Source organism: Myotis daubentonii, chromosome 8, assembly GCF_963259705.1.
Source record: "Myotis daubentonii chromosome 8, mMyoDau2.1, whole genome shotgun sequence".
NCBI classification, from domain to species: Eukaryota; Metazoa; Chordata; class Mammalia; order Chiroptera; family Vespertilionidae; genus Myotis; species Myotis daubentonii.
In genome coordinates, this window is record NC_081847.1 from 38,438,177 (window position 1) to 38,454,279 (window position 16,103).

General features: G+C 44.9%; 1 protein-coding gene across 5 annotated transcripts in view; it reads right to left on the bottom strand.

Moving 5' to 3' along the window:
- The window catches only part of DSN1 (DSN1 component of MIS12 kinetochore complex), a 31,839-nt gene that overhangs the window by 12,591 nt on the left and 3,145 nt on the right, over positions 1-16,103 (bottom strand). The window contains exons 1-6 of one of the 5 annotated variants that reach the window (XM_059706075.1): positions 7,235-7,351; positions 6,631-6,702; positions 5,351-5,399; positions 4,809-5,135; positions 3,088-3,161; positions 2,398-2,470 (exon numbers count right to left, since the gene is read on the bottom strand). In XM_059706075.1, coding sequence (XP_059562058.1) covers positions 2,398-2,470; positions 3,088-3,161; positions 4,809-5,135; positions 5,351-5,384 — 508 coding nt within the window. In that variant the 5' untranslated portion in view covers positions 5,385-5,399; positions 6,631-6,702; positions 7,235-7,351. Of the gene's footprint in view, positions 1-2,397; positions 2,471-3,087; positions 3,162-4,808; positions 5,136-5,350; positions 5,400-6,579; positions 7,371-16,103 lie in introns of those variants that run through there. The other 4 variants (XM_059706074.1, XM_059706073.1, XM_059706077.1 and 1 more) reach the window with 4 other exon arrangements.

The window sequence follows — 16,103 nt, forward strand, 5'->3', positions numbered from 1 at the left end:
AAAGCAGCAAGAGAAAGAAACTCAGTTACCTACAAGGGAATACCCATACGACTGTCAGCTGATTTCTCAACAGAAACTTTGCAGGCCAGAAGGGAATGGCAAGAAATATTCAAAGTGATGAATACCAAGAACCTACAACCAAGATTACTTTATCCAGCAAAGCTATCATTCAGTACTGAAGGTCAGATAAAGAGCTTCACAGATAAGGAAAAGCTAAAGGAGTTCACCACCACCAAACCAGTATTATATGAAATGCTGAAAGGTATCTTTTAAGAAGAGGAAGAAGAAGAAAAAGGTAAAGATACAAATTATGGACAACAAACATGCATCTATCAACAAGTGAATCTAAGAATCAAGTGAATAAATAATCTGGTGATCATAATAGAATCAGGGACATAGAAAGGGAATGGACTGACTATTCTTGGGGGGGAAAGGGGTGTGGGAGATGCGGGAAGAGACTGGACAAATATCGTGCACCTATGGATGAGGACAGTGGGTGGGGAGTGAGGGCGGAGGGTGGGGCGGGAACTGGGAGGAGGGGAGTTATGGGGGGAAAAAAGAGGAACAAATGTAATAATCTGAACAATAAAGATTTAATTAAAAAAACTAAAAAAAAGAAAAAAACAAAACAAAACAAAAAAAACTATGAACAAATTCCTATGCACACTGCACATATCTTATTTTGAAGTAAAAAAACAAAATGGGAACAAATACAATATTTGTATTTGCATGTGGCCCTTGGGCTGTAGTTTGAGGACCCCTGCTGTAAGGAAAACAGCTACTTCCTAGATAGCTGAAAACTGATTCCTGGGAAAGAATTTTTCTAATTTACATCATAGATGAACAGCTAATTTCCTTACCATACAGAGTTTCTATAAATCAATATAAACACTACATGCCAATTTTCAAAAATGAACGAAGGACATAAACAGAAAATGAAGCACATATAGTTCTAAATAATATTTAAAAATATTTATCCTCTTCGAAAAACAGATTAAAACTACAAAATACCTTTTATCATCTGTAAAATATCTGAACTGTTTGATAAAACTGTATTGGTAAATGTGAAAAAACAGTTATGCAAACAAATATATCTGCATATATTTTTGGTGAGAGAATAAAATGAAACAACCTTTCTGGAAGGCAATCTGGTAATTTTTATCATTTTGTTTGACCTTTTTTTAAAAAAATATATATTTTATTGATTTTTTACAGAGAGGAAGGGAGAGGGATAGAGAGTTAGAAACATCGATGTGAGAGAAACATCGATCATCTGCCTCCTGCACACCCCCTACTAGGGATGTGCTTGCAACCTAGGTACATGCCCTTGACCGGAATCGAACCCGGGACCCTTTAGTCCGCAGGCCGACGTCCTATCCACTGAGCCAAACCGGTTAGGGCTGTTTGACCTATTTTATTGCAACTCTAGAAATTTATTTTTACTTGTATATGTGCCAAAAGGCATGTGTAAAAAGGTATTTTCCCTGGCTGGTGTGGCTCAGTTGGTTGGAGCATTGTCCTGTACACCAAAAGGTCATGGGTTTGATTCCCGGTCAGGGTACATGACCAGATTGCGGGTTCAATCCCTGGTCACGGTACATATGAGGTAGCCAACTGAAGTTTCTCTCTCCCTAAAATCAATTTAAAAACATATCCTCAAGTGGGATTAGAGAAAACAAAAAAGTATCCATTACCTTATTCATTGTAATAGCAAAAGACTGAAAACCCTAAAAGCCCACAATAAGAAACTGGTTAAAAAAAAATATGGTACATTTATAAAATTGAATATCATGTGGCTACTAAAGTGTCAAGACAGTTCTACATGTGCAGTATGGAATAATCTGCAATATAAACTGTTAGGTTAAAAAAAAAAAAAAGACAAGGAAAAGAACAGTGCAGAGAGTATTATTATTTGATTTTAATGTATAATTGTTTGCAAATGCAGTATCTCTGCAATGATACAGAAGAAGCTGGAAGCTGTGATTGCCTCTGTGGAGAGGAGCAGCGACTATGGTTTGGAGTGGAAGGCAGGCTTACTTTGCACTTTTATACCTACTGAACTTCATTAGCACGTATTATTATTTTCTTAACCCTCACCTGAGGATATGTTTTTATTGATTTTAGAGAGAGAGGAAGGGAGAAACATCGATCAATTGCTTCCAATGTGCGCCCCAACTGGGAATCGAACCTGCTACCTTTTGGTGTACGGGACGATGCTCCAACCAACTGAGCCACCCTACTAAGGCAGCATATATATATTTTAATGCCATTCCAAGGGGGGCTGGTTTTGTAAGGTAGCAGCTCCTGTGAATGGGGTTCAAAAGTGGGGCTTTAACTGACTTTAACAGAAGGTACAGTTCAAGGTCAAAGCTCACTTGCCTGTTCTTAGCAACTTACCTTTGGCTCTAAAACTTTCAAGACTGAAGCCCTCAGTGCCTTTTAGGAAAGGTTCAAGTTTCTGAACAGAGAACTAAATAAAGAAAAGCATTTTTAGTACAACAACCAAGATTTTCCAGGCCAGTCCCAACAAAGCTCATGTAATTTTACATGCTTAATAAATGTGAAATAAACATGATTTAATTTTCATACCTAAGATTTTTCATATAACAAATAAATAGATCAGGATAAAACTATGTTAATAAGACTATACATTTTGATTTTTGGTTTGAGAAAAAAATGGTCATTTAATTCACACAAATGACTTGCTTATCTAAACTAATCATCAATTAGCCATACAATACTAACTTAGTATGTAGTCAGACCTCCAATGTCTGTTTGAACTTAGATTTTGACCTACTCCTACTTTAAATTACCATTATTCCCTGTCATTTGCTGCCAATGGCAAGAGATATTAGATTGGGGAAATCTCTCACCCTTAGCTGCTCAGTTAACAGCAACAGTACCAATGGGATAGAGAGCCCAGTTCAGACAAAATAAGTTGCTAGGATTATATCTGGCTTTTAAGTTAATCCAAACTAGAGAGAAACATCTTTTAATTTTAACAGATGTATTACAGTTTTGATCTCTTTTTGGGACTCTCACAGTAACAGCTTAAAAAAAAGCATTTCCCAGTCCCGAGAATCTCACCTGGAAACTGGAAAGCAGGAGAGCGCCAAGCCGTTTGCTTTCTGCTAGGTCGACGCTGATGGATCTGCTGAGCTCTAACATAAAATATCAATTTAAGGAGTGCTATACTCACAATTATCAAAATAAAAAACCTGAAAAATTTCCTCTCTCTTGATGCAGTCCATTTTAAGGCAAGAATGCTCAAGCAGCCTTCTTTAATTAAGGGAGAATTCATATATAGTCACCTCTGATTTTTTTCAGGATCACTGAGGAATGAAATTTACCCATTTGTGCATTCTAGCTTCAAAAAGTTATAAGAACCTTTTATGTATTACATTAAAACCTTGTCTTATTAAACAAGATAGGTAAATAACTTTTTTGATTTTTATATTCACCATTCAAACGGAAACATTTGAGCATTTTTATGACAGGTCCTACAGTATGCTTTAAATACATTGTCTTAAGAGTCCTCTTATAAACTATGAGCTCCATTTTACAGATGAGGAAACTGAACCTCAGAGGGGAGATGACTTGTTTGAGGCCAGAAATTGGTGAAATAAGAATTCAATCCCAAGTCTGTCACCAAAACCTGTTTTTCCAAATAATACCATGCTGTCTTCTACAATGAATTGATAACATTAATAGTAATTTGTTGAAAACTTGTTATGTAAAAGGCTTTTTATTAAACACTACACACACTTCATTAAAACTTGAGGCAAATATTTTAATTCCATTTTACAGATGATGACACTGAGGCACAAAGACTAGGTAATAGGAAACTTGCCAAGGTCACATGGGGAGACAGCCCGAATTGGATGGGCATTTTACATAATTATGTCACTGAATCCTCAAACAAGTACAGGATGCAGACACTGTTTTTTCAATTATGCTCATTTAAAAACATCAGTTATTATACAGCAAAGGAAGTTTGCTTTGAGAATTTGAGAAATACATGTCTTTACATCCTCTACCTTTAGCTGGTTGTATTTTTAAAGTTCTTTTGTCTCCTTTTTTGATAACTTCTCACTGCTGTTAGTTTAAAAAACACACACACAGGATACCTTCTGCCTATAACCAAAGAAATCTGGCAAGTGGCAAGAAATAACAAGGAAATAATCTTATTACATCAGTGATTTTCTGTGATACAGAATTTTTAGGTCCACATGCTCTGGAACAGAGATAACAGTTGGGGTGACCTTAGGGAACTGCTGATGCTTTCTTGGCACACCTATGAAATACATGCATAACTGGGGCAGCAATTTTCTGATATGCTAAGTGGCTGTTTTTATCCTGTTTTCCTGTTAGACATAGGCCATCTGGAAGTGAGATAATATCTTTAAAGTAATCACAATAGCTTAACATTTGAGCTATTTACCATGTGCCAAGTATTGTGTTATAATCAATTCATTTTTTCCTCATATAATTTTATAAAATAGATATGTCATCCCATTTACTGATGAGGAACATAAGACAAAGGAGGTTTAAGTAAGCTGCTTAAGGTCACAGTTTTTCCTGAAACGTGCTAGAGACTTTCCATGTTAAATCTTGTACTTCAAGAAACTGAGGCTCAGAGTGGTGATGTGATTTACTCGCCACATAGCTGATAAGTAGCAAAGTCAAGTCTGTCCCACTACACTCTTTCTGCCAAGTCAAGTCTGTCCCATTACGCTCTTTCTACCATACCTCACTGCCACATCTTATCTGAGCTGCAACTCCACTGGCTTATGTGTGCAGCACCCCACCTGTGATGCCCTGATGAAAGGGAGGCAGTGACTTCCGCCTGTTGATTTCTTTCATACTTGCTCGCCGCCAGGACTGTCTTCTGTCTCGATGATGGGCAGACTGTTCTTGGGGAGACAAATGAAGGGACCTGGGCTGAAGTCCTTCCTCGTGGCTGAGATCACAACACTCCCCTTTTTTAGGGCTACAGCCAACGTGACTTCTTTCCTTTGAAACTCCTTGAGTCATCTCCAGGGAGGCAGACGATTTATTACACACTTCCACAGGATTGGGATTTGATTCCATTTGATGATCATGAGTCTTAGATGTCACTGGTTCCTCTTCTAGCACTTGTTATAAAAAAAGTCAAAATATAAAATCAAACCCACAACTGAGTATTTGTGCAAAAAAGTGGAAATGGAAAATGTATGCCCCAGATCATGGAGACACTGAGGAAGTACCTGTGCAAATACATGAATATGTGATTCCAGCTCCACCAAGAGCCAGGAAACCATTTGAGGATAGTGAAGAAACCTGAACCCAAGGTAAAAGGTACAAAACTCACCTTCCACAGTCTCTGATCTAGTCACTGAAGTCATCCTGGGTCGAGAACCCTAAAATAGGAAAATGAGGTGATCTGTTCTCCACACTTCAGCCCCAGTCTCACTGGGGTTTTACTATACAGGAACAGGCCTTGTGCTTTGCAGCCTCTGAATTGCCCATCTCTTTCCCATAAAATTTACCTGTCTGGCAAGGCCCAGCCCAATGCCACCTCATCCACCACGTCGTCCACAGAGACCATCAGCAGGGTTCCTCATCTACTGTTCTGCATTTCTATAGAACTTATCACTAGAAATACTCATATCTCCCTTAACACATAACCTCTTTTATTTCCCAGTTATTTGTGTTTAACTGGTCCCTAATTTCCTAACTCAGTTGATGGCATTATGACCTACATGGTCTTCCAAACTAGAAAAATCACATTAACCTTTACTTTTTACTCTTAAAATGTCCAGATCTAGAATTCCATCCATTCTACCTCTAACAGCCTCTCTACTTCTTTTTTTAAATTAAATTTATTACAATAACATTGGTTAATGACACTATATAAACTTCAGATGTACAATTTCATAATCCAACATCTGTATACTCCATTGTGTGCTCATTATCAGAAGTCGTCTCCTTCTGTCATTATACAGGGCAAAAGTAGGTTTAAGGTCGTTAAAAAAAATAGTACAATAAATAACACAAGAATAAACTCTGTTCTGCATACTCACAACTATAAACCTACTTTTGCTCCACTTTATATTTGACCCCCCTTTACCCTTTGTCTTCTCCCCACTTCCCTTCTCCTCTGGTAACCACCACTCTTTTGTCTGCATCTACGAGTTTATCTCGAAACCTTTTCTCCACTTCCACTTCCTAGTTTAGTTCAGGTCTCATAATCTCCACCACCTCCCACCCTATCCACCCAATAATCCTGTCGACTAGTTTTCCTATATCCAGCCCTGCTCCTCTCCTAGCCATTCGTTAGACAGCAGCAGCAGCAGCGGTTTTTCCAATTTTTCATACACTAGTCTCAACCTACCCATTTCTGCTCTCCTGCTACGCCCATATCCTGCCACCACGTTTGAATCTTGGCATATACAGCCTGTAAAATTTAATCATCCTTCCCAACCTAGCTCAAAAGTGAGCTTTCACACCACTTCTCTTTCCTAGCAAGGGGCTGTTTACATGTCTGTCGCCCCAGACACACTGTATTTGTATTCCTAGTGCATGGCAGCAAGGACTGACCGGAAGACAGCAGGGACCAGACTGAGGCACCTCTGCATTTGCCACGCTTACCCCTCACTCCCAGCAGGTACGGGGGAAGGCGGGGCGGGTAGGGTAGTGCTAAGTAAAGAGAAATGAATATATCTGGAGGGACGACATAGAAAAGAGAAACAAGAATAGATATAGGCCATGGATCTAAATCCCCGCAGTTACAACAATCACAGATTCAGGCCTGGAAATAACAGCAACAACTGTCACTGGTTAAGCTGCTTGTTAAGCACTTACTACATGCCAGGACCTGTTATATGTGACCGCCTTATTTCCACCATTAACTCTTTACCCCATTTAATCCTTTCCACGGCTCCGTAAGTACCGTCTTTCACCCCTCCTTACAGATAGAGGAACTGAGGTTCAGAGGCAAAAGCCTGTCTGGGGACAGAGGCGGAATTCTGTGACCCACCCCAACCCTAGACCGCGGGCTCTGCACAGGCCAAGGGAGAGGCGCGATCATCCTCGGCTTTCCTCTCGCCCAGGAGGCCGCAGCGCCTCTGGGCACCCCTAGTGTCCGCTGTCGCGGGGCGGCGACCGGTCTGGACTGGGCCGAGGTCCGACGCCAAAAAGGCGGGGGCGAGAGTGAGTGGGGCCGCGTCCGGGGAAAGGTATGCGACTTCCTGACCTCAGAGAGCGACGCTCGTTCAGTCCGAAGCCTCCGTTCTTAAGACAAGACCGCAGGTCACTCTCCGCGGCCGCGAGTCAACCCTGGACCCCCTGCACCTCTTATTTCTGGTCTGAGTCCGGTACGCCTTCCACGGACCACGCCCCGCGCCACAGCCGCCGCCGCCGCTACCGAAATCTCCCGCCAACTAAGGGCGCATGCGCGGCCGGCGGCCGGCGGCCCCGGGCCTGCGCACGCGCACGCAGAGTGCCCGCCTCCTTCAAGGCGCATGCGCAAACTGGTATTTAACTTCGGGCGAGCCCTGCAGCCGCCGCCGCGTCCAAATCTTTCTCCGCCCCGAAGCGGCCACGTTAACGTCTCCGCAGCTATGCCACGTCCGGAGAGGCCCCTCCAGGGACCTGCCGCACCGTCCTGACCTTTTGCACCCTGCGGCCCAGAACCCATCTAAGACGGGGAAACTGGGGCCTAGGTACTGGCCAAAGAAATACCTCAGCATCTGAAGCTCTGCCCCTGTTGCCGGGCTAGTGGTCCTCCTCCCCATTGCTTCTTCTTCATCATCTTTTTAAAATTGACACTATTACAGATGTCCCACATTCCTCCACCCCACCCCACGCCCGCCTCCTGGCCATCGCCGCACTGCTGCCGGTTCATGGGCTATGCAGAGACTGTACGTTCTGGCTAATCTGTTCCCCTTCTTTCGTTCAGCTCCCTCCACCCCCTCCCCTCTGACAGCTGTCAGTTTGTTGCATGTGTCCATGCCTCTGGTTCTATTTTGTTCGTCAGGTTACTTTGTTCATTAGATTCTACATATTAGTGACGTAGTATGGTACTTATCTTTCTCTGACTGGCTTATTTCATCTAGTATAATAATCTCCAGGTCCACCCGTGCTATTTGCATAGGGTACGAGTTCCTTCTTCTTTACAGCTGTGTAGTGTTCATTGTGTAAATAAATGTACCACATCGTTTTTATCCACTCAAATACTGATGGGCACTTGGGTTGTTTCCGATCATAGCTGTTGTAAATAACGCTGCTATGAACATATATTCTTTATGATTGGTGTTTTGGGATTCTTAGGATATATTCCCAGGAGTGGGATCGCTGGGTCAAAAGGTAGCTCCATTTTTAATTTTTTAAGGAAACTTCATACTGTCTTCTACAGTGGTTGCACCAGTCTGCATTCCTACCAACAGTGCACTAGGGTTCCCCTTCTCCACATCCTCACCAGCACTTGTGGTTTGTTGATATATTGATGGTAGCCATTCCGACAGATGTGAGATTATATTTTATTGTAGTTTTAATTTGCATCTCTCTGATGATTAGTGATGTTGAGCATTTTTTTCATGTCTCTTGGCCATCTGTATGTCCTCTTTGGAACGTGTTTATTCAGGTCCTTTGCCCATTAAAATGTGGACCGTGTCTCCCAGGGCAGGCTGGAGCTACGTACTGTTTGCTTCATCCTATTCTACTATTACTGCTTTAGCACTTTTTCTCCTCTGTGGCCCTTTCAATAGTATATGGCAAAGTTCAAGAACTCTCTTTTGCAGTCTCATTGCAGGACACCATCTCCCCAATTGCTCCTGTGCCCACTCCCATAGCTTAAAAAATTTTTTTTTCTAATTTGTTGATGAGAGAGAGAGAGAGAGAGAGAGAGAGAGAGAGAGAGAGAGAGAAACATTGATTTGTTGTTCTACTTATTTATATATTCATTGGTCAATTTTTGTGTGTGCCCTGACCAGGGATTGAACCCATAACTTTGGGGGTATCCAGATGATGTTCTAACCAACTGAGCTACCCCCCCAGGGCTCCCATAGCTTCTTGCCTCTGCTCCTTTGATTGCCATTCCTTCTACCTGGGAAGACTTTCCCTACTTTTTCCTGGAAAATTTCTCTAATTTTAACGCTAAGCTGAGGAGTCATCTCTCAGAGCCTTCTCTAAGGTCCTATGCTGAGAACCAGATATCCCTTCTGTACTCCCAAGAGCCCATCCTGTGCCTTTTTCACTATCCCTGTTGGCTCCTAAGAGCAGGCTGCTTCCTCAGTACCTGGTATGACGCCATGAAAAACGTCCCCCTGCATGTGTGGTCCTTTCAGATCTGCAACCTCCAATTGTTGAATTATGAGAAGTCCATAAAGTCTGAACGAGAGGTTAGGGAATGGCAGCTGGAGCATGACTGGTCATCCTTCCATAGCAGCTGTGGTCCTTGGAATTTTTTTCTGATGTGAGGCAGAATCCTGCCTTCCTGAAATTTCTACCATGTGTTTTCAGCCTGCTGGCTCCAATAGCCATCTGAAAGCAAAGATTTGTCCTCGATGGTGGAATTCAGTGGTTGAGTGTTGACCTATGAAACAGGAGGTCAGGTTCGATTCCCAGTCGAGGCACATGCCTGGGTTGTGGGCTCTATCCCTAGTGTGGAGTGTGCAGGAGGCAGCCAATCAATGATTTTCTATCTCTCTCTCTCCATCTCCTTTCCTCTCTGAAATCAATAAAAATATGTTTTTAAAAAATAAAATGAAAGCAGGGATTTGCTCTTGGTTCCCTGAATATCACTTTCTGGGAGTCAATGGTACCCAGTTCCTTCTGTGTCCATCTACTCTTCCAACTCCTCATTTGTCCCAAGAACAGAACACAGTGTTCTTTTTCTTTTAAATATATGTTTATTGATTTCAGAGAGGAAGGGAGAAGGAGAGATAGAAACATCAAGGATGAGAGAGAATCATTGATTGGCTGCCTCCTGCATGTCCCCCACTGGAGATTGAACTCCCAATCTGGGCATGTGCCCTTGACCAGAATCGAACCCAGGACCCTTCAGTCCGCAGCTGACGCTCTTATCCACTGAACCAAACCAGCTAGGGCCAAAACACTGTTCTGATCCAGGGCTGGACATCCTGGAGCACAGTGAGAATATAGCGTAATGGAATCCAGACCCAATACTTCCTCTGTCTCCTTTCCCTGCTCTCAATTCTTCTACAGCTCCCTAATGTCTATAGAATGTGGACATTTGTCCCTTCATAAGGCACTGTGTGATCTGACTCAGCCTCTTCTTTTATCATTACCCATTCCAGTGACATAAAACTTCTTACAGTTCCCCAGTCCTGCTCTGCTCTTTCTACTTTCACACATGCTATTCCCTCTCCCTGGAACCATCTCCCCTCAGTCTCTTGCCTACAACATACCACCATCCTCTTCGTGTGGCCCTGTCCTCTGTGAAGCCTTTCCTGATTCCTCTAGGCTCCCTGGGTGCCCTGTGATTGACATCTGCTTTCCTGTCTTCTAGGCTCATCTCCTGCATTCTCCATGCTTAGCACGGGCTGTTGTTACATCCTCAAAACAGAGATCTATAGAATTTTTGTGGTCAGCTTCCAAGATGGCCCTCTATGGTCCCTGCTTCCTCGTGTTCATGCCTAGTGTAGTCCTCTCCCACACTGCATAGGGCTGATCTGTTTAACCAATAAGGCATTGCATAAATGATAACATGATTTTCAAGGTTTAGTCATAAAAGACATTGTGATTGCTACCCTGCTCTCTCATAGATCACTCACTCGGGGAAGCTAGCCACCATGTTGTGAGGATACTCAAGCAGCCTCATGGAGAGGTCCATGTGGGAAGGAACTGAGACCTCCTGCCAACAGCAAACACTGACTTGCCAGGCATATGAGCCACCTTACAAATGGATATTCCAGCCTCCGTCAAGCCTTCACATGACTGCAGCCTGATTGACATGAGACCCTGAGTCACAATTACCCAGCTCCTGAATTCCTAACCCACAGCATCTGTGATATAATATACCGCATTTCATGGGAGACTCTGAGATGTCAGCAGTCAGCAGCAGGGAACACCTGGTGGCCCCTCCCCAGTGGCCCCAAACCAGCCAGCTGGCTGTGGCATTCCCAGGGATCCCTACTTTCCAGACAACTAGGGGCAGGCTACAGTCAGGTTTCAAATCTGCTTGGAGCTCCACCCATCCCACAAGAAAAATCAGAGGAGGAAAGTCCATTGAAACTGTTTATATGACATACTTTATTTCCAATCTACAACCATTAAAAACCCTTTGTAAGTTTACACTGTACAGCTATCCTCATGTCTGAAATAAGACATAGGGGCAGGGAGAGCTGGTGGGTTGGACCACAGTCATCCTAGCACCCAATCCATCCTGGGAAGGAGCCTTTAAAGATAGGAGTGAGCAGAAGAGGACAGTGGACAGGAGAGGCAGACAGTTTGGCCCAAGGATGCCCTTGGTTTCTTCCCTCCTGAAGACCTTTCCCTGGGCCCTCGACTGCAGGACCCTCACCAGGAAACCAGGCGGGGCCGGAAGGGGGCTTCACAGTCTTGGCAGGAGTTGGGAGGGGCAGGATGGAAAGGAAGGACAGCTTCTGGCTCTCTTCCCATCACTGGGGGTTGGAGCTGCTTTTTGGCACAATCTGCAAGATCTCCTTGGAGGTGGGAGGAGGAGGAGCTGGGGATGTAGGATTTTTCTCTTGAGTTAGGTTTCTTTCCATTTGAAGAGAGGCCATGAGCCTATGAAGTTCCCAAGGGGATAAATGGTCAGGGTCTTTTTCTCCTGCCCCAGGACTGCCAACCCCTGCATGGCTTATACAACCTACATAACCTTTTGTAAAACCCAGACAAGTGAAAGAGGTGAGCAAAGCTGGAACCAAGCCAGGGGCAGGAAAAGGAAAACTGTGTGCCTTCTCCCCGTCCTGCAGCTTCCAAGGAGGACATGGGTTTTGTTGGGGTGGGGGTGGGGGCAGGTAAGGAGAGTTCCCAGTCTTTCTGGAGTCTAGAGTTGGTGTTTCCCACCTGTTCCTGGTCTGGGCCAGCCTCAGTCCCTCACCAGGCTGCACTAATTGCTAGCATAGGTCAGCAGTAGGCAAACTCCTGTTTTATCAGAATTATCCAGAGGGCTTGTTAAACCCCAGCTTGCTGGGCCCCAGCCCAGAAGTTCGAATTCAGTAGGTCTCAGATGGTGCCAATACTTTGCATTTCTATCAAGTTTCCAGGTGATGTTCCAGCTGCTTTGAGAACCCCCAGGTATCCCATCCTCAGTGACCCGGCAAGGCCCAGCCTCGGGGGCACCAAATAACTGGGAAGCTGCTAGGAATCATCTTGTGGTGACTCCCCTGTGCGGAGAAGTAAACTAAGGCACAGAGATCAGGGGCTGAGCTGAGAGAAGAGCTAGGATACCAGGGTCCAGTGAAGAGAGGATGGTGATGCAGGACCCCAAAACATGAGGGATACCCTAAGGCCCTAGGGATCACCCTAGTTCTCATGATTACATTATACAACCAGCTAAACTCAGGGAAGTTAAAAGGTCTGCCCAGACCTGAGGCAAGTCTCAGACTGCTGGCTGAGGTTTCTCCTCAGGGAAGCAGTTTGAGTGGTGTCAGATGGAGTGTGACAAGGCAGCCAGGCCTGACTACCCTAACCCTTCAAGGATGCTTAGAGGAAACCAAAGCTCCTTTGGTTGGGGTCTGGGATCCAGAGGGCTGGTGAAAGGCAGGAAGAGACAGGAGCGGGGTCAATGGGATAAATAAGGGATGGTCCAAGGAGTATGAGGGAGGAGTGGGAGGAGCCCTGGGCACAGACAAGACGCAGGCCCAGCATCATGTCTCCTTGAGTTCTTGGGTCTGTGGACTTTGCAAACTGTAAGCATTTTGGGAGGGGGAGGGGCAGAGCCAGGGTCAGCTACAGGTTCAGCCAGGATGAGCTAGCTGTTCCGGAGCTGGTGAGGCCCAAGGGAGAGCAAAGAGTGGTGGGATGTCAAATGGACAGACATGGACAGATGACCAGGGAGAGAAGAACCCAAGCCAGGCTGCATCTCCTCAACCAAGGCCATGCAGGACTGGGCAGGGTAGAGGCCAGAAGTGAGGATCCCCCCCCCCCCCCCCACACACACACACACTCCCAGTGGGAAATGCTGGGGTCCTTCCGGCAGGCTGTGGATAGAGAAGATAATGTGACTCAAAGATGGGACTAGGAGATGTTTCTGGACTGGGGGTTGGCTGGGGCCGAGCCCAATGAGAAGGGCTGGTAAGGCTGATGCCACCTAAGGCATTGGGGAAAGGTGCCCCCTTTGGTGTGAGAAAACACAAAATAAAACAGAACCCAGAAAACACCCCCCAGATCTGAAAGCAAACATGAGTTGGAAGACCAACCTTGGGCACTGCCCTGATAAGACAGGAATATGAGCCTGGGGACAGGGGGAAGGGGGATGTGAGGTGCTGAGGTTACAGGGAAATCCATGGGAGGGGAGTAGTACTGGGGAGACTATTCTGGGAGGGCTGAGGGATGGATGCTACAAGTAAGCTCAAGGTCCAGAAGAAGAAAACCTGGGCGTGGGCCAGGGCACTGGGTCTGTGGGCAGGAACCAGCAGAGAAGAGGAGGCAGGGGGAGGAGAAACTTTGGAAGAAGATGGTAAAAGAGAGGATGGATGAGAGGTGGGAAGTGAGCAGACAGCCCAGATAGAGGAAGAGGCACAACCAAGATCACAGATGCCAAAACCTGGGTTCTGGTCCTGGCTCTGCCTCTAGTTTGCTGTGTGAACTTGGGTGAGCCATTCTCTTCTCTGGGCCTGACTCCTCATCTAAAAAAAGTGAGATTAGACACAAAATGGCAAAGAGTGAACAATTCCACTTATACGAGGTACCCAGAATAGGCAAATTCATAAATAAAGTAGAGTTTACCAGGGCCTGGGGGGAGGGGGAGTGGGGAGTGTTTAGTGGGTGGTTTCAGTTTGGGATGATGAAAAGTTCTGGAAATGGACATTGGTCATGAATGCACAACACTGTGAATGTACTTAAAATGGCTACTAAGTTTTATGCTATGTGTATTTTGCCACAATTTTTAAAAAGTGAACGGGGATGGTTCAGATGATCTTTTGGCCCCCTTCCCATTCACTGAGACTAGTGAGGGGGATGTCACCCCCAGGGTCAGGACATTGAGGGGCTGGCCTAGGGACAATGAGTGTGACTGGACCACTTCACATTTGAATAGAATCTTATGCTTTTCCAAGTAGACCTGCAGGCACAGTATTGTATTTGGTCCTCATCACAAGACATGTGAGGTAGAAGGACATTATCCCCACTTTATAACTGGGGAAACTGAGGCATAGAGTAGCCACATGATCTGAGTCCAAGGAGGTCATTCAAGTTGGTGGCAGTTTGTTGTTGTTTTTTAAGTCACCTGGAAAACATCCTTACACCTTAGGTTCATCTGTTGAAATGTCAGTTTGCTAAGTGGTCTTTGAAGGACACATGCTATAAATTAATAGCATAAGAGTTGTCTCCTGGGTCAAATATGCTTGCCTCCCATGACTGGATAATCAGAGTTATGGAACCTGATGTGTTTTTCTTTGTGGTATGGATGCCAGAAAACTCAAGGGTAAATTTTAATTGCATGGTTATGGGAATTACATCAGACCGATTTGGGGAATGAGAATTCTTCTTGCTTTTTTACTTTCTACTTATGTTGTTTTATTAAACTAAGATTTTAAAAGATTCTATTTCTGCTGTATTAGGCCCAATTGTAAGTAACCTCTGATGGGTCTTGGAAGTTTCGGGGTTATTAAGCCAAATCAGAGCTGCATTGAGGATTAGTTCCCTAATTCCCAGCACAGTGCTCTTTTTAAAATAGAGGATTGTGGTTATTGGTAAAAGAAAGTGGCCTAGTGATCAGGGCTGTGAACACAAACAGGGGGCCACTGGTGCTCAGGACCTCCCTGGGAGCTTATTAAACATGTAGGTTCCTGGCCCAGAAAGTTGCATTTGGACATGTCCTCTGAGGATTCTGATACGAGGGGTCCCCAGGACTACCCTCTGGAACACACAGGTCCAGTGAATCAGGGCGGACTGCTTTCAAGACTGGGTTGGGCAATGGCGTGTTCTAGGTGTCCTGTATCTGCACAGAGCTCCCAGTAGGGCAGTGGGTTTGCACAGCAAGCAGGACAGAGTTTGGGCTGGGGATCCAGTGGACTGAGGTTCTAGTCTAGACTCAATGATTTCCCCATTACATGACTCTGGGATGAGACCTGCACCTGTTTCTTCATTTGCAAAATGGGAACACTAACCCCTGTCCTGTCAAGGCTGCCTCCCAGAGTTGGGGGAGCGATTTCTAAATAGTGCTCTAACTAGGGGGAGTGTGTAGGGGATCATCATCATTATTAATGAAGAGGCAGTGGGAACTTGGCGGGAGGGTGCGGGGGGGGGGGGGTTTAGGCTGGAAAGGGGGACATTCTGAATGGGAAAGGAGGAGGAGGAAGAGCCTAGAAGTTGGGTAGGCAAGAAGAAAACAGACCGAGTGATGAAACTATAAAAGATGCATGGGGCAGGCATGATGGAGCCACATGGTGGTCAGGGTGTAAGAGGGTCAAGTTTTGAAGTCCTCAACTGTGTCACCTGGGAAAGCAACCGGTAGGGGAGGCCATGGGGTCAGCCCATTTTGAGTTCAGTGAAAGTAAGAACTCTTTTTTTTTAAAGTAAGAACTCTGGATAATGTTTTAAAATTAGTCATCCTTTGGTGGAGAAAGAATTGGGGGGAAGGGTTTGCTGGAGATGGGAACAGGATTCTGCTGCCTTGTGCATACAGGGTCTCTAGAGCAAAGTGGTAGGATTTTTATTTCAAATACAGACTTCAAGGACCCCAGGAGCATCTAACTTGAAAGAGGTCTCAGAAGAAACATGAGGTAGCCCACTTTAGGGCCAACCATGCCAATGGTCTTCCATTTATCCCTACCAACTTGTGCCAACACCATGGGCCCAAGCCTAGCAGTCTATAAGGGATTAGGACCCCAGGGTTCCTTGGGACTTTGGTTGAAGAGTAGAGATGGGGAGAAAGGAGGAAGAAGACGAGGAGGTGGAGGAGGTGGAGGAGG